Raw genomic sequence first — 25,471 nt, forward strand, 5'->3', positions numbered from 1 at the left:
AGCACATTGGGAAAACTATACTGTAGTAATTACACTCTCACTGTTGCAGGTTGGCACTTGTTATGTAATTATTCGGCTAATATCTAAAATTCTTAGTGCCATCACTAGGAGTCTGTTACCAGGGTTTGAGTCTGTGACGTATTTCCTGTTAAAACCGAAAAGCGAGAGCGCGGAGCTCCATCGCCGCCGCTGTTTCCGCTCGGTTTTCACGAATCCGAGCGCTCGTTGAGTCTCACTCGCTCGATTTAGTGTGGTTTTCGCGCTCTCGCTCCATAGCAGCGTCCGTTTCAGTTCAAAGTCCCGTGTCAGGGATGAGATACGTCAGGGTTTCAGCGTTTCTCTCTGTGTGTCTTGTTTTTTTTTCGTCTCTCTCAGGTACGAGATTCAGAGTTATGGCATCAGGCTGGACACCACCATGAAGAACTTCTCTCTGGTCCAGCCGCCGAATCTGAGCGCCGCTTCCATTTCCACTCCAGCTTAGCACACAGCCGTCCTCTGTGGAGAACTGAAGAAACCCGGCCCGAATCTTCTGTGAAGCGCTGTTGGGTTTGTCTGGGACCAGACGGAACCGGAGCGAGAGTTACTGGATCGCACCCAACCCCTTTACTGTTGTAACTTATAACATCAAACATAACTTAAATATGATGGGGACTTACTGCTGTTTACAAACGCGAGAGTCTTATTTAAGTCCGTTTTATCCGTGTAGTGATACCTGCGTATATAAATATATATAACTTCAATATTAATGTAGCTGTTGTCCGTCGCCACGTCAGAGTTATTTATTGAATCTGAAGCTCGTATCAGTTCTCATGCTTTTTAAGATTCACGTGTTTGTGGTATTAATGTTATAAACGCTTCCCTGACGTGGTTGTTTTTTGCAGCCACCAGATGGCGCTGCACTCTGGAGAAATGTTTATCCGAAAAACACTGGGAAAAGATAAACTCGTTCACAGAGATGAACATGTTCAGAGTTAAAGCTGCGACTGCAAGGAGCCACGGAGCAGACGGAGGTCAGAGGAACCGTAGTGGCCACCATTTACAGGCATTTCCTTTTAAAGCCCTGCCCCCTCTGGTCATCACCTGACCCCTGATGATCCCTAACGTCTTAAGAGTCTGAGCTGTAACTCCACACCTTCAGATACGCATTGAGTATCCGCCTCTATCTCCACCCACCGTTCCGCTATTCGCTTGCAGCTTTTAAGCCCCGCCCCAGCGTTAATGGGATTGGCTGTTTAGGATGTGAGGTATGAAACCCTGTCTGAATTTCACACACACTCCCAACAAAGCTAAACTCTGCTTTTACGCTGTGGGGGGTGGGTTTTACTTGTTTAACATTGAGAGCATTGATTGTTTTAAAATAAAAAATACGAACACGATTTAAAAGGACGATATGCAATATTTTTACCTTAAAATGACAGCTTTAAAATCATTCAAAAAATGTTTCTCCGTTGAGCTCTAATAGGAAGAATAAAGCCTCTGTTGTTACTACTCCGGGCTCAGCACTGCAGAAGCTGCACTATGTAACGTTCATGGATTTGTTTATTGTTTATTTCACTGTAGTGCTGTGAAAGTGTATTGCACTGGGGGAGCTCTTAGTGTTCCTTTAACACGAGAATGATTTATAAATTGTGGCCACCGTTTAAAATAAGTACCTGAGAACCTCGTCCTCTCCCGTCTCCTCTGAGGCTCCGAGGCGCAGCTGTGCGGCGGAGGTTGAGCAGTCTGTGCTCCTCGGACTCGCCTGGCTGCGCTCCTGCTGAGATATTAAAGGTGCGGTCTGCAGTTTGGTGAAGCAGGTGCGGAGAGTGATTTCAGGAAAGTGCTGTTGGTGCGAGGAGGCTGTTAAAAGGCAGGTGGCGCTGAAACCCGTGTATGAAGAGGGTTCTGTCGTACGTGACTATTTTACAGATCGGACCGACCGAAGAGTTATTTTAAATGTGAAGTGGACCCTCTGTGGCGGGGGGCGTGGGCTGTGTGTAAAGTTCTGGCCTAAAAACACTGTCAATAAAGGAGGTTGTTCTTATGTCTGTGTTTGGTTTATTTCTTATTCCCTGTGGTTCCTGATCAAGCATCCTGTTTTATTTACACCCCTCTAGCCCACACTTGGTATTGAGCATGGTGACCTCAGGCTCATGTGCAGCTGTTCCAGAACATCTCGTATCAATTCACGCACAATAGATGAACATTAAAGGTGCACTAAGTCATTTAAGGCATGGTTTGCCTTTTTGGCCACTGGAGGTCGCACTTGTGCACTAGGATGTGAAACCCCTGGTGGTGGGGTCTATGAATTACAATAAGACATTTCAAATAAGTAAACAGCCACTGTGAAGTTGTTTTTAAGTTTATTTAAAGGCTGAAAAAAAAGAAACATCTCTTTAATAACAAAAATATCAGCTTAGACTTTACAAAATACAGAAATAAAAATAAAGTGTAGAACTTATGCGTAATATTTTGGTCAAAGCTTAGGGATAAAGTGTCTAGTGTCTAAGTACTTTCTGAAACGTCAGCGTGAAACACACACGGACTGAATTTACAGAACAAAACCCAACATTCAAACTGCGCTTTTAACAACTGGTGTTTATTTGCTGAGTTAAAAATGAGTTAAAGAATTATTTATTATAGATATATTTTTTAAAATGTTTATTGAGGAAAAAGTGACCTGGGCCTGTGCGCGAACTACAGCACATTTTTATATTTAAACCCAATATTAAACTCAGCAAATACTCTGACACTCAGAACTTCTCCAGATTTCCTGTAGGGGGCGTGTTCACGTTGTTTACCCAACTCTGAACCCCTCCTGGAGGATTACAACACACTCAAAACAATAACAGCTGTGTTTCAGCGAGATACGGATTAGTTTCACTCTCCTCCCAACTCAGACGCATCGAAGCAGAGCCCGGATGAAGAGAACCCTGCATTAAAGAACCGAGTATCACTGCGGAACGTGATTTTACAATATTTTACACCTGAACATTATTAAGTTAATGGATGGATGTCACACACAGGGCTCTGTAAATGAACATTACATTCCCACCATGACACAATCCACGTACATCAGAACCGACCCGCTCTAGGCCCCATCCACACGGGCCTTGGTTCCAACACTGAACCCTGGGTCCATTTGAGCAGAACCTTCAGTGACCGGACTCCAAACTGTAACATCAGCAGAACCTCTAAACCAATGAGAACACAGTCACCCAAAAAAAAAAAGCAGGATTTCTCCATTAGTCACATAACTTCAACCCAAAGCTGAAGAACACTCCCGAGCTCTTACTGATTCACCAGCTTGGGCTTAAGTTATCTGACTAATGTGTGAAATCCTGTTTTGTTATGGCGCTTTTCCGCTGCATGGAACCTGCACGACTCAGCACGGCGCTTTTGCTGTTCCACCAGCCAAATCGGGTCTTGGTCCCTGGAACCGGTTGTGTTTTCAGTCCCAGCTCACTCCAGGTTCCAACCGTGCAGAGTAGGTACTAAATGGTGAGGTGTAAACCCTGCAGAGCGCTGGGGAACTGGAGCACGGAGCTGTGTTTAGTCCAAAAAATTAACCCACACGTGAATACGAAGAGTAAACGGCACCTAATTTACCACTGCCTTCCAGTTAGAGACAGGGTTTTGAGACGTCACCAGCTCCATTTCGCAGGGGGAGCCCTGCCAGCAGAACAGCGACGAGCTTTAAGCCTGCCGAGCTGAGTCATGTCTTGTGGAGCCGGACCCATGCGGTAGAAAAGCGACATTAAACAGCCCCCTGGTGGTTAACCTTAAGTTGGCGAGAGGCTTTTTCCATAATTCAAGACGTAAAGCATGAGACGGTGTTCTGGTGTTCACTGGTTCATGGTCGAGACTCAGATATTTACAGCGGTGCTGAATGGAACCGGACGTCTGTTCCATAAAGTTAGCCAGATAACTTAAACCTAGAGTTGTGGACTGTCCAATAGGAATATCCCTCCATTATTTTCTATATTTAAAGATGAATTTAGGTTTAAGTTATCTGGCTAAACTGCAGAAACATGATTTAACACCGCATTAAATAAGTGTCGCAGTGTATATCACATACAGGCTGCACTACGTGCCTCAAGATTTGGAGACACCTCTGGTGGAACTGTGGAACTGCACGTTTGTATGTGTTTTGTCATAGTGCAGCTTTAATATTTCAGCACGCTCAGCTCTCCAGATCTGGTGCGCTTTACAGTTTTAAGAGGACAGAGTCCGTCCCTCAGCTGGCAGGTTTGGGACTGAGCGGGAGGAGAGAGCGCCCCCCGGAGACCGCGCTGTGAAGTCGGCTGATTTCCGTCTGCCAGGCCGGAGTTCTTCTGGCCAGCAGGTGGCGGCGAGCGTGTTTGGTGAGGTGGTCACTGCGCATGAAGCGGGTGTGGCAGACAGGACATGAGAAGCGCTTCTCTCCGGTGTGAGAGCGTCGGTGACGGGAAAGTTCATCCGAGCGGGAAAACCTCCGCCCGCAGCCGTCCCACTGACAGGAAAACGGCTTCTCACCTGGAGGGGGGGGGGGATCAGAGGGGTCAGTCTGGGAGAAATCTGACCATCGCCCATACTCTTTTTCCACACACAGTCACTCTCACACTCTCTCTCTCACACACACTCCCTCTCTCACACTCACCTGTGTGCGTCCTGAGATGAGCTTTGAGGTGTGAGCTCTTGAAGTAGGTTTTTCCGCAGTCGGGGTGGGTGCAGACGTGGCAGCGGACTCTCTGCGGCTCGGGGGGACGGGGGGACATCTGAACGGTGGGAACGTGGCCCGGCGCAGGTGCGATCGCAGTGAACTTTGACCCTGTTATCATGGAGGACTGCGGGAGTAAAGGAGGCTGGGGCAGGAGGACTACGATGGCACCGGAGGGAGGAGAACCGACGACCGAACCACAGATCAACACTGTGGAGCCTGGAGGGACGGGGGCTGGGGGGTTTGCAGTGGACGGAGATTGGATATTTACGGCTGCGTCTGAAGCGGGCGTGAGTGGAAGTATCTGGAAAAGTGCAACTGAGGACACACCAGGGTTGGGTCGAGTTACAGAGGGCGGGGCTCCTGGGGGAGTTGGCAGTGGAGGGGTGAGACTCTGCGGAGGGTCCGAGCCAGACGGCACACTCTGAGAGGAACCGAGGGGGTCAGGACGTGGCAGTGGGTCAGAGGTGTGTCGGATCACGCTGATGGCCCTGCCCTGTGGAGGAGGGGTCCACAGAGAAGCGCCGGGGTCCGAACACTCCAGTGTGTCGCTCTGAGGCGGGTCTGTACCCGGGGGGCTGTAGGGGGGGGTCATACACTGAAGAGCCTATGGGAAAGTGACGGAAATAGAGGTTAAAATTACGCAATTCGTGTTGACAACTGATTCCTGTTCCTTGACTGAATCTGCAGTTAGTGTTCTCCTCCAAGTGTGTTGAGTCTGTCCCGTGAAACTGCATTAGAAAGTGTTCTAAGACACGGATGACTGTCAAACGTCCCCAAAACGGCCTCCAAATGTGTCCTCCATTTACTACACAATAAAAAGGGTCAGGGTTCTCCAGGACTACAACAGGGAACCTCTCTGCTTTTAGAACTGAGAACAGTGCTACTCACCAAAGCAGCCTCCTGGAAGCGTTCTGGACACGCAGGGACCAAGTCTTCGCAGGAATCAGAAGACGGCGTCAGAGGATGGACACTCCTGTCCTTCCATTTACTCTTCATTGACACGAGAGCTTCCACAGCCTGCAGATCTACCGCTGCAGAAGAGTCCCTGAGGTCCTGGGGGCTTCTGTCCAACACCTCGGGGCGTAGGCCCTGTCCAAAACACAACAAGAGTTCACAACACGTCTGGAGACAAACAGACCGGCGAACTGGGTCCAAGACATTCACACTATGCAGTGTCTCCGGATCAGAACACGCCAACATCACCCTCTGAGGGCTAATGTTTACACCAAGACCTGAAATCCTAACTTTTCGTATTCAAAACTAACCCTTTAAAAATAAGACTAATCATTTAAAACCAACACAAACGCTTGAGGAACTAATCTTTTGAAACTAAAACTAATAATTTACATCTAAGAACAACCCTAAGACTAATGTTTTAAGACTTAAATTAACTCTCAAGGAAAAACTTAAAAACTAAAAGCACTTATTTACAAACTACTACTAGATAATTTAAGCTAAACACGAGTGTTATAAAAATGTAGGCTTAGTTCTACTCTTAAAAGTAAGAATTAAGTCTCCATTTACAGAAACGCAGGACTATTTTGATATTCACTCCCTCCCTTATTCCTTCACTCACTCACTCACTCACCGCTGCCTGTGCTCCTGACCCTTCACCTACTTCACACACAGCCGCCAAGTCCGGTTTTCCACACCCGCATTCAGACAAGAACCGCCTGTTCTGTGCTCTGATTGGCTCCCAGAATGATTGTATCCGGGGAGAGACGTTGCTTTTAACCAATCGTGTCGTTGGAAGGCGGGGCTTGTCGGAAAACGGGCGGGAAAATTCCAACGGCTCTGCGCCCCTCACATCCTCAACCGTAAGACGACTGAGGCGATAACGGTGGAGCTTTAGTGTCTTTCAGTAACAATCCTCAACAAAACCTCGCACTTATCTAAACAGCTTTAAAACTAACCATTAATGACAGAAAAGTAGGTTTTTTTCAAAGTTTAACGTTACTTACATCGCTGGAGAGGGTGGGAACACGGTGCGCTTTACTCATCACTGACTACAGAATCTTTATAAATATTAACTGACCACACTTTTAAACCCATAAACCGCCCCTATTTTCTTCTGTCGTGACCAGAACCGGACCGCGGAGGTGTTCTAACTCAGGGTTGTGTTATCAGATTGAATCAGACATTTCAGGACACAGCTGACTGTGGTTTGCTCGCGGACCAATCAGAAGCCGAGGTGTGAGGAGCCGCTAGCCAATCAGGAGCGAATAGACGCGTGATCACAGTCTGAGACGCTGCGTGAAAACTGCATGATACACAGCGTTCCCGCCATGTGAGCAGAATGTAGGAAAACCCACCGAGGACACGAGTGGGAGTATTTTTTTTGACAAACACACACACTCATACACTCTCTCTGACACACACACACACTCCCTCATACACTCTCTCTGACACACACACACACTCCCTCATACACTCTCGCTCTCTGACACATTCTCTCATACACTCTTTGACAAACACACTCATACAAACTGACAAACACACACACACTGTCTTTCTCATACACTCTAACACACACATAAATACACTGACACACACATATACTCTGTCTCTTTCACTTACTCTCTGTATCTCTTCACACACACTCTCTCTGACAAACACACACAGACAGATCAGTAGAGTTTGTTCCTTCCTTGTTGCAGCGTCCAGCTCTCGCTGGATTCTTTCGTCGGCCACCGATCCAAGGAGCGTTTGAACCTCTTCAAAAGACCACGGCGTAATTTGAGTCGGATAAAAACAAACGTGATCTCTGCTGCAGCTGGAGATTTTACAGATGGAGAGTTGGTGCTGGTCGTCTGCGTTGCGTGGCGTAGAGTGACGACTTTCTCTGGACAATCAGCGCTCTGCAAGGTTCACACGCCACGGTTTAGTCCCTACTCGACTCGCTCTGAACCACGAGAGAACAGCCACTAAACAAGAACCCGCTTCCAGAACCAGGACCTGATTCACCTGGTGGAGGAGTGGAGAAAAAATATAGAGTAGGGACAATGCAGTGGAAAAGCAAAAATTATTTAATTCATTCATTAATTCATTCATCCAGTAACTGTCTGTAAGCACTTATCTAGTCTACCCGGACACACACTCCCACCTACGGACACTTTTGAGTCACCAATCCACCTACCAACGTGTGTTTTTGGAGCGTGGGAGGAAACCGGAGCACCCGGAGGAAACCCACGCAGACACAGGGAGAACACACCACACTCCTCACAGACAGTCACCTTGAGGAAACCCACGCAGACACAGGGAGAACACACCACACTCCTCACAGACAGTCATCCGGAGGAAACCCACGCAGACACAGGGAGAACACACCACACTCCTCACAGACAGTCACCCGGAGGAAACTCACGCGGACACAGGGAGAACACACCACACTCCTCACAGACAGTCACCCGGAGGAAACCCACGCGGACACAGGGAGAACACACCACACTCCTCACAGACAGTCATCCGGAGGAAACCCACGCAGACACAGGGAGAACACACCACACTCCTCACAGACAGTCACCCGGAGGAAACTCACGCGGACACAGGGAGAACACACCACACTCCTCACAGACAGTCACCCGGAGGAAACCCACGCGGACACAGGGAGAACACACCACACTCTTCACAGACAGTCACCTGGAGGAAACCCACACAGACACAGAGAGAACACACCACACTCTTCACAGACAGTCACCTGGAGGAAACCCACGCAGACACAGGGAGAACACACCACACTCCTCACAGACAGTCATCCGGAGGAAACCCACGCAGACACAGGGAGAACACACCACACTCCTCACAGACAGTCACCCGGAGGAAACTCACGCGGACACAGGGAGAACACACCACACTCCTCACAGACAGTCACCCGGAGGAAACCCACGCGGACACAGGGAGAACACACCACACTCTTCACAGACAGTCACCTGGAGGAAACCCACACAGACACAGAGAGAACACACCACACTCCTCACAGACACCCGGAGCGGAACTCAAACCCACAACCCCAGGACCCTGGAGCTGTGACAGAGACTGTTGCTGCTCAAAAGCTCCAATAGAGTTTATTTAATCTGTAAACAGAACAAAGACTTCTAGTTGTAGTACTCATCTATAATTAGGGAAAACCCGAATGTTGCCGGCTTTAGGAGAGGTAAACACTTCCCAGCGCCTCCTAGTGTTCACCAACAACAGAAAAAAACAAACAAAACACAGTTTCCTCAGAAGACAACAGACAAATGGAAGTGTCCGCAGCTCTGTGATGTGTATTTGTTACAGATTGACAGGTGTAAAAATGAGTCCTGGGGGAATATGGCGTATTCAGCGAGATGGGGGTTATTTTAGGTTCTCCCCCTCCCTCAATGATCGAGTTACTGAAGGCAAAGCTATCACCTCTCACTGATGATTTTAGAGAGTCCTCCTGGAGTCTGGGCTCGGGCTCAGGTCGCAGTAAACCGAGAGGATCTGAGGTCGAGGAGCAGTGGAAGGGTCACTCCTGCCTCAGGCCTTTTCAAGAACAATAAAATTAATCAGCCTTGCTTTAAATGTAAAAACATGACTATTGTGGTCAGTATTGTGGCTCTACAGCGCCACCCTCAGGCAGGGGTCTTGGTAATGAAGTATGATGAATTAGCACAGCATGCAGATTAGTGAGTCAGTGTCCCCGCCCCCTGACGATGCTCTCCACATGCTGCACTCTTACTGGAGGACAGCGCCCCCCACCTATTTCTTGATGAATTCCACCACAACACACAAGTCTCCTAGCTGTATGGGTGTGTCTCTGTCGTCATGGAAACAAAACAAGCTACAGCAGGGCCCCTCTGCCATTTACAGTGCCCCTCCCATTTGACGTTTTTCAGAGTGAGTTCAACCAGAGACACAGGTGATTTAAACTAGGGGGCGCTGTTACAATTTAAAGAGATGGTTCTCAGTCCTGTTCCTGGTGGGGCCTCTTCCCTGCACAGTGTTGATATTCCTACCCCTAGGACCAGGACTGAGTAGGAGACGTCCAAGATTTTGAGTAAAATGCTGTTCTCTCTGGATTGTTAACATTCAGAAGCTATGCATCTTTTAAGGTGGAACGGTGTGTTTGAGGAGAAAAACGGCGGTAGCTTGTAAACGTACTCATCCGTACGTTTTTATTCACTGTTTGAATTCCCACAGAAACTCATTTGTAACTCGAGGTGTTTAGTTTTGTAGCACTGTCGCTAATGCAGTTAGCCGTCTCAAATCTGGAGATATTTCCACCTTAAATTATCTGAAACAGCAAACATATGGCATTGTTACCCCCCTATGGAGCAGGAATAGAGCAACATCCTCATCTCGGTTGGTGCTTTTCAGCATTTGGAGTCTCTCCGTTTTCTAAAAACCTCCAGATGGCGTTTCTCTGCCATGAGCAGTGAGAGAGAAAGCCTTGCACCGGACCGAGACGCTTTGTTTTTTTACCCATTTACAGAACCAGTGGAGAATGGATCTGCACCACCAACTGAAACCAGCAAAGACTGAACATCAGAGATGTGGAAAACAGAATGAAAATGGAATAGTAGCCACTTTTATAAGTAGAAACTTACAGAAGCGGTTTCTGTTTCTATTCGTCTGTACGTTATTAATTACATTTTTTAAACGTTAAGGAAAAAGGAGTTTAAAAGAAAAAATAACACCCTGCTGTTATTTATTCTAGACCAGTTTTTCTTCTGAGATGTTGAGCTTAAACAAATTAGCAGGTGTTTTTATTATTTATGAAAGTATATTTTAAAACTATCTTTACGTATCTTTTTAAAAGTGACCGTACAGAATTTATAGGACAGTGTCTGTCAGTCAGGGGATGATTTGAAGGGTCGGGATGTTGAAGGTTAAAATGCTGTGATATGACCGCTCTGGGAAGTGTTATCTTTTATTTCCTTTAAAAAATACACACGGCAGGTGATACCAGAGTCACTGATCTCCTCACACTGAGTAATGCTCTTCTCTGAAGTCCAGGTGAAGGACCTCAAACCAGGACAAACTTTCCCTGCTTATAGATTTCTCAGGTATTTGTGAAGAACTCTGGGCAATAAACAGGTTATAAGAGTGGGTTTGCTCTAACTATGGGGTATATTTACACACACAGTCAATCTTTAACTTTCTGAGCTAAAAATACCACGTCCAGGGCTAAATCTGTCCTGTTCAGAGCAGAGTACTGAAGACTTTATCTATTATATAGTGATGCAAACTGTGTACATATTTATAATGCAAAGAGAACTGGGTCAGATGTAAATTTAAATATAAGCACAAACTGCTTTTCGAGAAATACATGAACAAGTGTATTTACATTTTATATTAAAAATAGAAATAAATAAATACTTATTATGGTTTTATATATATATCATTCATTCATTGTCTGTAACCCTTATCCAGTTCAGGGTCGCGGTGGGTCCAGAGCCTACCTGGAATCATTGGGCGCAAGGCGGGAATACACCCTGGAGGGGGCGCCAGTCCTTCACAGGGCAACACACACACACTCACACACACACACACACACACACACACACACTCACACACACACTCATGGACACTTTTGAGTCGCCAATCCACCTACCAATGTGTGTTTTAAGACTGTGGGAGGAAACCGGAGCACCTGGAGGAAACCCACACAGACACAGGGAGAACACACCACACTCCTCACAGACAGTCACCCGGAGGAAACCCACGCGGACGCGGGGAGAACACACCACACTCTTCACAGACAGTCACCCGGAGGAAACCCACGCGGACGCGGGGAGAACACACCACACTCCTCACAGACAGTCACCCGGAGGAAACCCACGCAGACACAGGGAGAACACACCACACTCCTCACAGACAGTCACCCGGAGGAAACCCGTGCAGACACAGGGAGAACACACCACACTCCTCACAGACAGTCACCCGGAGGAACTCTGAGTATGACTGCGACACTATCTGCTGCGCCACCGTGCTGACCTATCTTTATTATATATAATTTATAATTATTATAATTATAATTATATATATAATAAAGTTAATAACTCATGTCAAAAGTGGAGATTGAATCACAGAATCACGTGTTTTTGGTTGGTGGAGCATTAAAAAAAACTCCAGTAAACACTGCTGTGTCTGATCCACTCTACACCAGCACAACACACACTAACACACCACCACCACGTCAGTGTCACTGCAGCGCTGAGAATGATCCACCACCACATCCAGACCATTCAGATGAACTACGGAGTGACCGGCGTGGAGAATACAGTATGAGTGACAGTGAATAATGCTGCCTCGGTGCAGTGGTGCCCCCTGTTGTTCACTGATGGACTCACGTTTCTCTTGAATGTACATTTTATTCATCACGTGATGCTTTTATGTGATGCACTCCATTTCAGTACATTAAAGCCACAGTCAAAGGGTTTTATTTTTACAAAAATATATGATAATAAACCTTTTTTACTCATTCTTTTTTGAATGTTGGAGAAAATAATGGTTTGAGCACCAAACATGAGGGTCTTTTTAAGGCAGTGTATTGTAGTGTTCAGTATCTTGACTACGTCAGAAAAACCAGGGGTTCCCTCAATATTCTCTGCCTCTGCACTGAAATGAAACTGAAAATGCTGCTTTTCCTCTGAACCTTTTTTATCTGAATGTGCTGCAGGGTTTTGAGAAGATTATGAGTGTTTTTAAAGTGGCTTTCTGACAGAAGAAGGTGCAAGTTCTGGTCCTCTTCCTTGGTCTGAAGAAAGCATACAGTTATCCTGAACCCAAAGAACATCAGAAACAGTCTCCTGCTCCCAGATCCTCTAACTCTTCACTGGGCTTGAGCACACAGTGTAGAGCATTACACTGATATCACACACAGCTGAGTGTGTGTGGGCCTCACTGATAAAAAAGCTGCAGGTTTGTGCTCTGTGTTTAACAGGGAACAAACTGTGCCCAACCTAGAGGCCTACATTTCTATTTCCTCTCCACAGGCCTTGATGATATTGTGAAGATTTGTTTTGCTGCATTGTTATTTGGGTTATGTGCCCGTGTGGCTGTGTGCCTGTTACCGGCCCTGCATTATATAAACAAACTGTTTTTATAAAACTTTCAGGAATAATATTCATAATTTGGCTAAATATTAATCTTTTTGCAAGAGCAATATTATAAAAAAGACAGTTTAGTTTATTTAAACTAACAGTAAACAAGGGGAATAACATATATATAAATGATAAATGTAAGAATACAAATACATTCATATTAGCATTTGGGAAATCATGCTAGCATCATCATATTAAAGCCGTTTTGAAATATAATGTATAACCATAGGTCACACACTGTCAGAAACCCCAAATCCAAGACTATTTTAGATTATTGAGCATTTAAATATATATTCTATTGCTTAAAGCAAGTTTTTCAATGATTTAGACATGTACGCGTCATGCTAATTAGCAGCTAGCATTTATATTAAGCACATTAGCTTCATAGTGCCAGAACAGATCAGGAGAAGACTCATTGATGGACTGTATTTGTTATTGGGTTACTGAAAAGTGCTTTAATAATTCCATTTTTAAATATATATGATAAGGGTTTGGTGAAACAAAGGGAAAGCTTTGGCCCAGACGTTGCATTGACAGTGATCTGGTGATTTTTTGTTGTATTTTTGTGTACATTATCCTTCAGCAGATTTAGCTCCACACCGGCTCACGGCTCAAACGGTGTTGACTCTTTAAAGTCCCGAATGGTTTGGAGCTTGGAGCGATGAACACCCACACCGCACTGCATCTGCATTTCTGTTCTCTGGACCTAAATGGATCATTGTTGGGAGATGTATCATCATGAGCTACAATCCTGCTGAGCCTTGAGCTTATTATGGATTATCTTCAGCAGTGGATTTGTCAAGGCCTTGTTTCACGCAGTCACCATAAACCTAGAGGCTGTACATCCATCAAACATTCACTCACAGCTTAAACGATGTCATCTATAACCAAACAATCTATTACAAAAAGGGAAGTATTTCTGAGTATGTTTTATTACCGTGCCTTTGTAAAACAGACAAAGATCTTTAAACGACTGCCCACCTGCCCGGCTGGAAAATGATGGATGACTGACTGTCGAGCTCATGCTACCCACTTCAGACCAGCTGCCCAGGCTCCAGCTACCGCCACTTGCCTTGTACTAGCTGCCCATGCTACATTGAACTTTTCATGGACTCTACTAACTACTATTATTATTATTTTTCATTCATTCATTCATTGTCTGTAAGTGCTTACCCAGTTCAGGGCGGCGGTGAGTCCAAAGCCTACATGGAATCATTGGGTGTAAGGCAGGAACACATCCTGGAGGGGGGGGCAGTCCTTCACAGGGTGATACACACTCACACATTCACTCACACACCATGTCCCTGGAGCTGTGTGACTGCAACACTACCTGCTGCACCACGGTGCCACCATGGGTTTCCTGTGGGTAACTGTCTGTGAGGAGTGTGGTGTGTTCTCCCTGTGTCTGCATGGGTTTCCTCCGGGTGACTGTCTGTGAGGAGTGTGGTGTGTTCTCTCTGTGTCTGCGTGGGTTTCCTCCGGGTGACTGTCTGTGAGGAGTGTGGTGTGTTCTCCCTGTGTCTGCGTGGGTTTCCTCCGGGTGACTGTCTGTGAGGAGTGTGGTGTGTTCTCCCTGTGTCTGCATGGGTTTCCTCCGGGTGACTGTGAGGAGTGTGGTGTGTTCTCCCTGTGTCTGCGTGGGTTTCCTCCGGGTGACTGTCTGTGAGGAGTGTGGTGTGTTCTCCCTGTGTCTGCGTGGGGTTCCTCTGGGTGACTGTCTGTGAGGAATGTGGTGTGTTCTCCCTGTGTCTGTGTGGGGTTCCTCTGGGTGACTGTCTGTGAGGAATGTGGTGTGTTCTCCCTGTGTCTGCGTGGGTTTCCTCCGGGTGCTCCGGTTTCCTCCCATGCTCCAAAATTAGACATTGGTGGATTGGTGATTTAAAAGTATCCATAGGGGTGAATGTGCGAGGTTCGTCTTGTGAAGGACTGGCGCACCCTGCAGGGTGCATTGGCCTTGCGCCCAATGATCTCTGGGTAGGCTCCGGACCCACCACATCCCTGTACTGGATAAGTGTGACAGACAATGAATGGGTGAATTATATTTTAACCGATTGTAAATGTATAGAAATATCGCAGATTAATAATAATATTCTATCTATCTTTCTGCCACATACACATAAAACAGCAGTAATTTCCACTATCATAAACATTTATTTTCCTCACACTGTTCCTGTAAATCGCAACCCTCTACATGACCCTGATCAAAACCATTTGTTCCAAGAGTGGGCCCTCCACGTGTTTAAAATGTTTTTTATTAATAGTGTAAATGTACATATATGTTTTATATGTTTATATTCATGCAGTATATAATAGTGTCTCCGTGCCAAGAGCAGGAGCAGCAGCACATGTTCCCAGTTCCTTTCTTCTCGCCGCTGCTCTCCAATCCGCTTCACTGTAAAACACCTTGATCCCGAAGGTCCAACCACAGGCGCTGTTGTATCCAGCCCCGGCGCGCTTTGGTTGGACCGCTGTGCTCGGTCCATAGACAAAACCAAGCAGCTTGGCTGGAGTTAAGATGGCGGTATGTGGGTGAGGAGGTGGTGTTATTTCGGCGCGGCTTTTCGCTTCGTTGAGGAGTTTGTAGTAAAATATAGAGTTAATCCGAAGCAGACGGAGGAGTGGTCCTTCACAGGATCACTTTAGACCTAGTGTGGCGGCGTTTTGGGGCTGAAATCATGACCTCTATACACTTCGTCGTTCACCCGTTGCCCGGGACCGAGGACCAGCTCAATGACAGGTAAAAAACAACAACCAACCTCGATATTTATACACGATATTTGGGGCTAAAATACCTTTAGAGACTTTACTTCATGTTGCCGCTTTTATTTCCCCAAACAGCGTTGATATTGTGCTGTTTTTTGACCTTAATTCGAGGCACAGAGGCCCTGCTTCTCCATTCCAACGAAGCCGACTCGGACAATGCGGGTTGGGGGATGGGGAAGGAAAAAAGAGGGAAACTAAACAATTTAGACTTATTTGTGATAAATATATACCGTATTTAAACAACAAAGGTCCTGTAAATGACACTACACCATATTTAGGCGCTGTCGCATTTTATTTTAGTTTTTAAAAATCGACTTAGGCTCTAGTTCTCCAGCTGCTAATTTCAATTTCCCGTTCCACCTTAAATGCCTCACTAGAACGTAACGTTGACCGGAGACATTTGCGTTAACGGCTGCGCCATTTAAGGTGGAACGGAAAAATCCCAAAAAGACGGGGACGGAAAGAAGCCAATTTAAGATTTAGGTTTTGGTTAAGCATTTCTATTTGCTACAGAGCCTTTTTAGTTTTATTGTTTGACGAATATGAGGCTTTAAAATTTAAATAAGAGTCTCCCCGTTTAAATGAAGGAGATAAATATGTAGGTTAAAGAGAAGGAATACAAACACATGGGCTCTGGGCCAAGTGATTGATTGATTGATAACTTTATTGATCCCTGTCTGAAATGGCTTTGTTTCAGCAACACAAAATACATCAAGACAGCGAACGGGACACTACAGCAAACCCCGAACACACTAAACACATTCAGCACAATGGAATAATGACATAACTAAAGGTGGCACTGATAAATCAAGCCTCACCTCTCCTTTCAAGGCCAGATAAGTTTATACTTGAACTTAAGTTAGAAACATTGTGGTCATTTGAAGGCAGGTGTGCTGTAGGAGGGTAGTAAGAAAGAACAAGGATGGAGACGATCAGAAGAATCGTAAACAAAGCACAAGGAATGCAGATGCGAACATGAAATTATGTAGAAAAAAAACTTCTTGTACATGTCGTCACCATTTATTATATTATTATTAATAAATATAATTGTAATTTGTTTTGACGATTAATTGTGGCTGCTTCTTGCGTTTAAAGAAACATTCCTCATCATTTTTATGTCAAGTTGAGATCACACATTCGTCAGTCTTCGTCTGGTTGACTTTAGAGACTCTTGATTAATTAGTGATGGCGATGGGAACCAGAAGTCACAATGAGTATAAGAAAAACATGTCATTTATTTACTTTGTAGAGAGCCTATCTGTCTCTTCCTCGTTTTGCAGATGACTGCAAAGTAGTGGTAAATAAAAACGTAGGTCTGTAGCCAACTTTTTAGCCAACCCCGCAGCCACAGTCTTCCTTTAAGCTGTGTGTGATGTCATAGTCGTCCCTGATGTCTTAAACATCCTTTTAGCGGTTTTTATCGTTGTAGCCATACTTTTTGCCGTCCCTGATTTCATTCTCGTTCTTTTAACCATTCCTGTTGTCGTAGTCTTCCTTCTGCTGTCCTGGATGCTGTAGCCGTCCTAATCACTTTAGCCATCCGTGCCACCACAGTCTTCCTTTCATCTGTTTCTGATGTCACAGCCGTCCTTTTAGCTAAACCTATCGCCAAAGTTGTTCTTTTAGCCGTTCCTGTGGCTGTAGCCCCCCTGTTGCTGCTCTTCTCTCTTTAGCCATCCCTGTTACCATAGCCTTTTTATTTTTTTTAGCAGTCCCGTGCTGCCGTGGCTGTCCCTGTCATCATGGCTGTCTCTGTAGTGGTTTAAGTCTTAGTCGATGAATGGATGGTTTTGTAGTTTCTTTTGGTTTGATTTTGAGTCGGATCCACAGAATATAAACATGTTGGGTCAGTGTTAGCAGGTCAGGGTCATTGCGAGTGGATTGCTGAGTTCAAACTTATTTTTTTCTCCTGTATAATCCTGTAAACGCTACATTCATCAGGTGTGTTCTTTGTGTGGATGTGTCCATCTGTTCTCTTCAGGTGATGCTTTGAAAAGCATCATTTAAACCAAATGTGTGTGTGTGTGTGTGTGTGTGTCACAGGTGGGATTAAAATGAGCAGGTTAGGGTCCCACTGTTGCTTTGGGTTTGTGTTTTTAAGTTGGACTGAGTTAGCATTGATTTTCTATTATTTTAATTTGAGAAAGATTTTGAGCTCATTCTCCAAGTGGTTGTTTCCTCCATTGGGGATTTTCTTTGTGTGGATTGATGCATCTGTTGTTTTCTGGTGTTGCCTAGAGAACATAATTAGGGCCTCAGTCAGTCACTTGAACTTGTTAATGTAATATAATACGGCGGGTGATATTTAGAATATTTAGGGTTGAATACTTCAAACGCGACAGTTCACAGCTTGATTTTAATTTTGAATTATATTGTGTTGTACACTTAAAGCCTGCTATTCTTGGACGCGTTATTGTTGCGATCCATCAGTGATCGTCTTCGTTGGGTGGATGGCTCCATCTGTTTGCAGGTGATGCTTTGAGCACCCTAATTGTGGCTCTGGCTGGTGATGCTTGTGTTGGAGACCTGTGTGTTGTCGTTTAGCTTCGGGGAAGAGAGAGGTGTGATTCCACAGCTTTTCTACAGCTCTGCTGTCACAGGAAATGGGGTGCTTTCCAGTGTGTCTTAATGTGCAGCTGTGAAATTCACTCTGACATCAGCAGATTACATTCCCTGTGTCTGTGTGTGTTTTGATGGATATTCCTTGCACAGAGGTAGCAGGAGAAAGGTTCACAGCTGTTTTTGTGTGACTTTAAATCAGGGTTGTGGGATTATGACGATATCAGATCGTGAAGGACGATACACCTTCGCAGGGAGGTCGTTGGACCGTGCTAATCCACGTTCAGTCCGCTGCAGTTCTTATAAGTTGTGTACGTACTGTGTACATATTACACGTCGGTCGAATGGGCACACAGTTTATTCACTGCCTCAAGAATTGGGGATGTAACTTCAGGCGGAACATGGAAAAAAAATACCTGGAGTGTTAAGAGGTTTAAAAACCAGCGTGAAGAAGAATCGTGATTAAACCGAGATTGTGATCCTGCAAAAAAAAAAAAATAATAATAAAAAAATCACAATTTATTTTTGCCACATCACCCACCCCTACTTTAAATAATTAAAAACACTTACCAGGTTTTTTAAAATCTCATACAAGGCCTGATATCACAGTCAGGGATGGAGCTCTTCTACAGGTTGTGTGTGAGATAGTGACTGGGTGAGTGTGTGTGAAACATGCTGTATATATGTACTCTGGTCTCTTGTGGTTTGAGGCGTGTATTGTTAAATACTCCCCGCCCAGTGATGAAGGCAGTGGAAGCTGTATGTCCTCGGAGGTTAATCAGAAGTGTTTTCTCTGGCGTGGGTCGTTTCTAAGGAGACCTGGAGCTGAGCGCCTGTTCCACGAGCTTCTCCCACAGGGGTCTAAGGAGACTGCACCAAATGCTGTGAATTTAGAGTCATACCCCGACCCCCCCACCCCCCACCACCACCACCACCTCCACCTCCTCTCCAAAGTGGAACACAGTTCTGTGACCTGCTTTGGTTCAAAACCCAGAGCAGAGTTCTCCTCCTGTCTCAACAGCCCTGTTCCTTTAAACGATAACGAGCCACTCGCTGTTCACCCCGACCCTGAGCGCACAGCGGTGAGGAGCGAGGAGCAGAAACTCTGGATTTACGCTGTTTTCGCTCTGTTCTCTTTCTTCTCTGTTCTCTCCATTTTTACTCAGTCCTCTTATTTCTTGTTGAGTCGGTTTAGCTGAGTTTAACCTCGTCTTCGCGCTCTCATATAAACACGGGCCAAGCGCTGTGATTGGACAGCCTCAGACGAGGGGGCGGGGTGATTTTAAAGTCTCTGCACTTGACGTCAGAAGTGGAGCAGAATCAGAAAACTGACTGGGTGGTCTTGTTTCACAGTGTGTGGGTTGGTAGCCTCCAGATCCACACATTAATGCACAGGCACTGAATAGAGGATTTCTTCATGTTCTTTCTAAACTCCTGATTTTGAAGGAATTGCTGGAGAATGATTTGTGTGGTCATCAACTAAACCAAGTTCTCTGCTGTGGAACCAGGTTAAGGAACGGCATGTGAGAACCCGGCTCTGCTGCTCGTGTCCGTGGCTGTCTGAGCTGCCTCAGGCTGATAAGGTCTCAGGAAATTGCCGAGGGCTGATTCTGAAACTAAGCAGTGAGACTCATTTGATTCTCACAGTTCTTCAGATGTTGCCAGATGGTTATCTAGAACGTCCATATCCATATCTGTATTTCTGTACATATTTTCACGATGACAGTTCATCATCCTGTGTTGATTATGCTGAGTTTGTGTCTTAAGTGGTTTTAAGTTTGAAGACACACAGCTCCTGTAGATGTTTGGTTCATCGAAAGCCACCAAATACTTGTGCAGTTACTCCACAGATATAAACATACATGTTTGTTTCCATGCTCTGTGGGGACGTTACATCCAAGGGCTGGACGATATGTACAACATTTATATCACGATTGTATTTCTAAATATAAGTCGATGCGATATAATTTTGATATCAATATAAACAGTTTAAAACCCACTGAAAAAAAAAAATAAGAACAAACAAACATCAAACACAAACCTTTTGGCATTTTCCCATATTAATGTTTTTAAACTAACTTTAAAATTGAGGGCAGTGAACTGGGCAGTGCCCTCTAATGACCGTCAGTGACAGATATAAATAATGCATATTGAAAATGTGTTTAAAACTCATATCGTTGTTGTTAAAACATTTTACATTGTGATTATATGTAGATATCGAATTATTGTCCAGCCCTGTTACATCCCAGAGTTAACCATGATTACTACTGGCTTAATACACACACACACACACACACACACACACCAGTTTGCGGTGTTGGTCAGAAAAACCCCTATTAGGCCATGTTCACACAGCAAGTGAAAGTGGCCAGGTGTGTTTTGTGTGTCTGTGTGAACAGCAAATATCGCATTGAACCAGACTATTTAAAATCAGATTTGGGCCACTTTTGTATGTGGTATTAAAATCCGGGCCATATCTGATATTTTGGCAATGCGACCCTCTGTGTTCATAGAACCGGTTTGGAATAAAATTGAGGGTCTGTAGTGATACGGCACAGCAGTAGGCTTTCTGGTCAGCGCCTAAAGCATCGTTCTTTTGCGCATGCGGGTCAGTTTAGGAGTGTGCTCTGGTCACATTTATATAGACAGTGTGAACAGCAGAAAAAGAGAAATCAGATTTGGGCCACTTTTACCTGCTGTGTGAACGTAGCCTTGGATAATTGCCCCGAATCATTCAGTTCCAACTTCTAGTGATTCTTTCCTGTTTGTAGCTGAGTGCTGAACAGTGGTAATCTTTGGTTTTCTGGGTCAAAAGTTTTTAAATCTCTTTGAACTGGGTCAGAGGGTCACTCCAATCGACTCTGACCTTGGAAATTCGCTGCCTGCTCCTCATCCATCCTCATTGTGGAGCTGTGGGGCTCATCAAATGAGAACCTGATCATGTGGAAAAGTGGTGCAGTGGCAGTGGACTGTTTTATGGCTTCTCCAATACAAACTGTACCTTTTTTAATGGCTGGAACAGGATGCTGCATACGCGGAGAGGTGAAAAACCAAGTGGTGTTTTATTGAGCAGTAAAACATGGAGGGTTGTTTATCGGCAGATTTATGCGTACGTATCTATGCCATGTTCAGCTGTTTGGGTAAAACTGGGGTTTGACGATACAGCAGAAATGTCTCAACATATTACGATACGATATAAATGATATCAATATGAACAGTATAAAATCCACTGTAAAACTTCCAAAAAAAAACAAGAAACCTGATGACATCATCAAACACATTGACTTTGTTAGTAATAATATTTTTTAAATAAGTTTTATATTGAGTGAATTAACTGACGACAGTGCCTTGTAATGACCGTCAGTGACTGATGCTCTAAATGTTTATTGAAAATGGGTTTAAAAATCATATCGTTGTTATGGGAACATTTTATATTGCGATATATATTGATATCGAATTATTGTCCAGCCCTGTGTAAAACCAGTTCCATTGGCAGTATACTTATTGCTAAGTTACTAATTCATTTGGTTGTGATTTTTGTTGAGTTATTTGACTCTCATCATATCCTTCTCCCTCTGTTTACAGACTTCGTGAAGTATCTGAAAAACTCAACAAATACAACTGCAACAGGTAAGAAGTCGACATTTGGAGCTCACTGTTTGTTTCTGCTCATCGCCATGTGCTGCGAGTTTAAGATTAAATTAACCTGAAAGAGCAGGGTCAGTGTAATTTCAAACAGATGTAAAAAGGCCGTAAACATTGTTGTGTTGATTGTTTGTCCTGCTGTGGTCCTACGCAGGTTTGACCATTTTTAAAGAACTGTGGCTGGTGTGGTGAGTGGACAGGCAGTTTAGGAACAAAGAGGTGGTCATAAACTTGAATGACTCCAAGGGATGAAGGGTATTTTCTCTTTGGCCTACGTTCCTGAATATCCCAGGAATTTTTGGGTGTATGTTGTGGTCAGCTGGCCCTGTTTGTACATAATTTATAGAGTTGTAGTTATTTAATTGCAGCTTTACTGTAGACTAATAATACATAATAATAAAATGTCCACTCTTGGACTCTTACTGTATTTAGAACCTCTCCACTGTGGTTTTTGACAGGGTGCAGTGTAGGGATGGGCAGTATTCACATTTTTCATACCGTCACAAAACATTCTCACATTTATATGGGGAGGGGGAGGGGCGGTACACTGTCGGAGCACGAGCACAAAGTTGAGTGAAGAGTTTTCGGTGCTGTGCAGTTCAGCTCAGCACAGGCCGACAGTGTGCACAGGCATTAACGATAAAAACCCGTTTCTGGGAGAGCACATTTTTCCAGCGAACTGCGGCTCAAATCACAGACATTTAGGATAAAGCCTCATAGCTGTGAGCACAAGGTCGAGTGAAATGTCTTAAGTGTTTTGTCTGTTTTCAGCTTCATTACTCTCTCTTTTAACCCAAACTCGGTGCCAAACCCACACCTGCGGTGCACGATTGGGCTTGTGTTTCTCCCCCCACCCATGTTCAGCGTATGACATCATTAGCCAGCGAGCTCCCACAGCACCCCCTCCCTGTGGCTCTCTTAAATGCACGTGAATGAACTCTGGCTTTGTGATTAAAGACACAGAACAGAAATTTGCCACACCACATACGTCATAAACATCACCCTCGTTTTAAGATACTGTCCACATTTTTAAATACCACTGCACATGGTGTTACCGTTGATGGATGTGGGGCGAGCTAATGAACTGTCACTGTTTGGCAGATTCACTGAGTCTGTTCTATTGCAAACCAGCTGTTCCAGCACACCTGCTGTCTGTGTATGAAGGTCTCCTGCCTTCTGGCTGTAGCGTTTATACGGTTTTTCCTTTTGAAAATGCCAGGAGTGATTGGCTGTAACCGTGGAGAGAGGCAGGCGATCCCACCCACTCCATGGGATTTATTTTAATCCTAATCAAACACACCTGTGTACGGCGTCCTTGTGTTTCTCAGTGTTTAATGAGCAGGGATGGAGTGGATGGCTTATAAACAGAGAATTGAACGCAGTTTGATTTTACACTGAACAAATCCCAGAATAAATTGACAGTTTTTTTTTCTTACTCAAAGAAGGACACGTCTGAATTTTGTTGTTTAATGTCACATTTTTCTGCTCTGTTTCTTTGTTCCAGTCATCCACAGCTCAACCTCCTGGAGCAGGCCACGCTTAAACAGTGTGTGGTTGGACCGAACCATGCCGGGTTTCTGCTTGAGGTAATATTTAATACCAGCATCGTTACAGAGATATTTTTTGTAAATGCCTGCGAAAACAAAACTAATATAGAAAAGTCTTTGAAGCAAATGAAAGGGTTAATCGCACTTGGATTGTTGTTTGGTTTTAATCATAAAGGTATTTTTTTGCCCCGTGAAGGTAGTGGAGTGGGAACAGTGAGTTTAAATGACTCCTCCATTCATGGATGAATCGTTCTTTTGCATTGAGTTGAATCGACTCAGAATCAAGTTGAATTTCTCTCTTCTGTGTCATTGCTTCAGGGAATGCGTTCATGCTGTGATCAGTAACTTTGATAAAAAATAATCTACAGTATTTCATCTTTATCCTCATAAAACCCAGCAGATTCTAAATGACATTCAGAAGACTGTATATTTCATGCCTGTGTTGTTAAATCACTGCTTTACATTTTCAGGCTCTTGTGTCCTTTATGAGTCAGGGCATATGAAATGTTGCATGAAATATAAAAACGCTGTTCGAAACACAACCACAAGTCTATATCACTCTCAATCACTGCTAATGAAAAGAATGCGTATTTTGGACGCACTGCTCCCCTGAATATATCAGAAATATCAGCCAGGATTCACACTTATTATACTCTATGTAATTCCTTGAATATCACTTGTTTAACGCTCAAATCTAAGATGAAGGATTGTCATCAGAAGCCTCTACACAGGATACAATAATTTAGAAATGTGTTTTAATTAAATTTAGAATGAGTCACAGACACACGGACGGTCTTAAAAATATGCACATGCTATTCTACATATTTAATGTACACATGCTTGTGCTCTGGACTGTGGAGCTAACGGTGACGCCTTCTGTTTCAGGACGGACGGATCTGCAGGATAAGCTTCGCTGTCCAGCCGGATCGCCTGGAGCTGGGCAAACCAGACGGAAGTGATGGGTGAGAGTCTCAAAATGCTTACACACTTTTTTACAGAGCAGGGTCACTTCATTTGGGGATGTCCTGAGTGTCCTTTGGGCTGATTGAGTGTGGTGAGGGTACGGTAGCTGCGTTTGGGATGTAGTACAGCTGTAGCGTGTAGGCTTTACGTTCGTCCCACCGCGATCGGAGGGAGTGTATGTAAATCAGAGCAGATTTAAAACAAAACTGTATTATTTATTGGTAAAACTCCCAGGCACTGGGTGTTTCTCAGGCTGAAATGCTCTCATGCTGTTTGCACTTATTTTAGAAAGCAGTTCTCAGTTTATTTATGACCGGTGTTGGTTTCTGCCCCCGCTTTATTTAAAATAAACCCTGTACGGTTCACGCGGAGATGGAAACGTGTTTTTTTTTTTTTTTTGATGAGAGAGATTGGGCCGCTGCAGCTTGAGAAGCAAAGTTCTGTTAGGATTGTAATATCTTAGTTGTTCAGGTTAGGTTTCGGGGGGTTACAGTGTTGTGCGAAAATCAGAGACCACCTTTTCCTTGTTTAACGTCTGGTCGAAGTGAACATTTCAAGATCTAGTGGAAATGGAGGTGAGATCAGTTCTGAGGACCTGTTCTTTAAAGATGGTTGTCCTCCAAAACAATGTAGTTCCGACCCAGTGTTTACCCCCTTAGTGTTCTGGAGCATAGTGGCGTGGCATTGCTTTTTGGCGCAGGGAGATACTTATATTCATAGTTTAGTTGTTGCGGTTTTATCATTTCAGCTTTTATTTCTTTGTTTCTACTGTTTTTGTCTTGTCTTTGATTCGCTATTCTTTAGTTTACCTTTGAGAGAGAGAGAGAATCTCAGGGCACAGAGAGGGGCACGTACAGACTGACCAGCCTTTAGTAGCTTGTCTGCTGCAGGTCTAATCCTAAGTGTTGTCTTAAAGGTTTAAGGAAGGATCGAGATGTGGGAAAAGTGAGAGAATACGAAAGAGGGAGAGAGCATTTGTGAGTTGTTGCGTTCTTGTGTGGACTTTTTTTGGGGGAAAATGTGTGGATGGGGCCTGAGAAAAATCAGAAATACGTTTTAGCATCGATGAAAGAGTGATAGAGCGGTCGCTCTGCTGTGATTTCATATTTTTCCAAGAGTCCAGCAGCCGCAATGAAAGGGAATACAGGGAGCGAGTTTGTTTCAGGCGGTTTGTTGTTATCCAAGGGTGTTGCCGTTCGCCATGCAAGTCAGCCCCTAAATTTCCCACCCCCCACCTATCATTT

The 25,471-nt window shown here is 44.6% G+C and overlaps 3 protein-coding genes across 3 annotated transcripts in view; 2 read left to right on the top strand and 1 right to left on the bottom strand.

The window, feature by feature from the left end:
• The window catches only part of azin1a (antizyme inhibitor 1a), a 12,111-nt gene extending 11,630 nt beyond the window's left edge, over positions 1–481 (top strand). Inside the window, exon 6 of the mRNA XM_066678168.1 lies at positions 376–481. Coding sequence (XP_066534265.1) covers positions 376–481 — 106 coding nt within the window. The remainder of the gene's footprint in view (positions 1–375) is intronic.
• A 1,854-nt stretch (positions 482–2,335) lies between these two features.
• klf10 (Kruppel like factor 10) lies at positions 2,336–6,821 on the bottom strand. The gene is made up of 4 exons (XM_066672886.1): positions 6,643–6,821; positions 5,570–5,770; positions 4,619–5,285; positions 2,336–4,494 (listed from the first exon to the last, which is right to left on the bottom strand). Exons 1-4 carry the CDS (start codon positions 6,679–6,681, stop codon positions 4,217–4,219), a joined length of 1,185 nt encoding a protein of 394 aa, XP_066528983.1. The 5' UTR covers positions 6,682–6,821; the 3' UTR covers positions 2,336–4,216.
• An 8,341-nt stretch (positions 6,822–15,162) lies between these two features.
• Positions 15,163–25,471, top strand: part of ubr5 (ubiquitin protein ligase E3 component n-recognin 5) — a 38,947-nt gene continuing 28,638 nt past the window's right edge. Inside the window, 4 exon segments of the mRNA XM_066643040.1 lie at positions 15,163–15,487; positions 21,658–21,702; positions 23,222–23,303; positions 24,150–24,226. Coding sequence (XP_066499137.1) covers positions 15,426–15,487; positions 21,658–21,702; positions 23,222–23,303; positions 24,150–24,226 — 266 coding nt within the window. The 5' untranslated portion in view covers positions 15,163–15,425.

This window comes from Hoplias malabaricus, chromosome 1 (assembly GCF_029633855.1).
Source record: "Hoplias malabaricus isolate fHopMal1 chromosome 1, fHopMal1.hap1, whole genome shotgun sequence".
NCBI lineage: Eukaryota > Metazoa > Chordata > Actinopteri > Characiformes > Erythrinidae > Hoplias > Hoplias malabaricus.

Bases quoted from the DNA above. Each gene is read 5' to 3' on its own strand.
- klf10 (XM_066672886.1), bottom strand. From the start codon at position 6,681: ATGAGTAAAGCGCACCGTGTTCCCACCCTCTCCAGCGAT. The intron at 5,286-5,569 runs GTGAGTAGCACT...ACTTTCCCATAG, and splicing joins GCTTCCAGGAGGCTGCTTTG to GCTCTTCAGTGTATGACCCC. The intron at 4,495-4,618 runs GTGAGTGTGAGA...CCCCCCCTCCAG, and splicing joins TCATCTCAGGACGCACACAG to GTGAGAAGCCGTTTTCCTGT.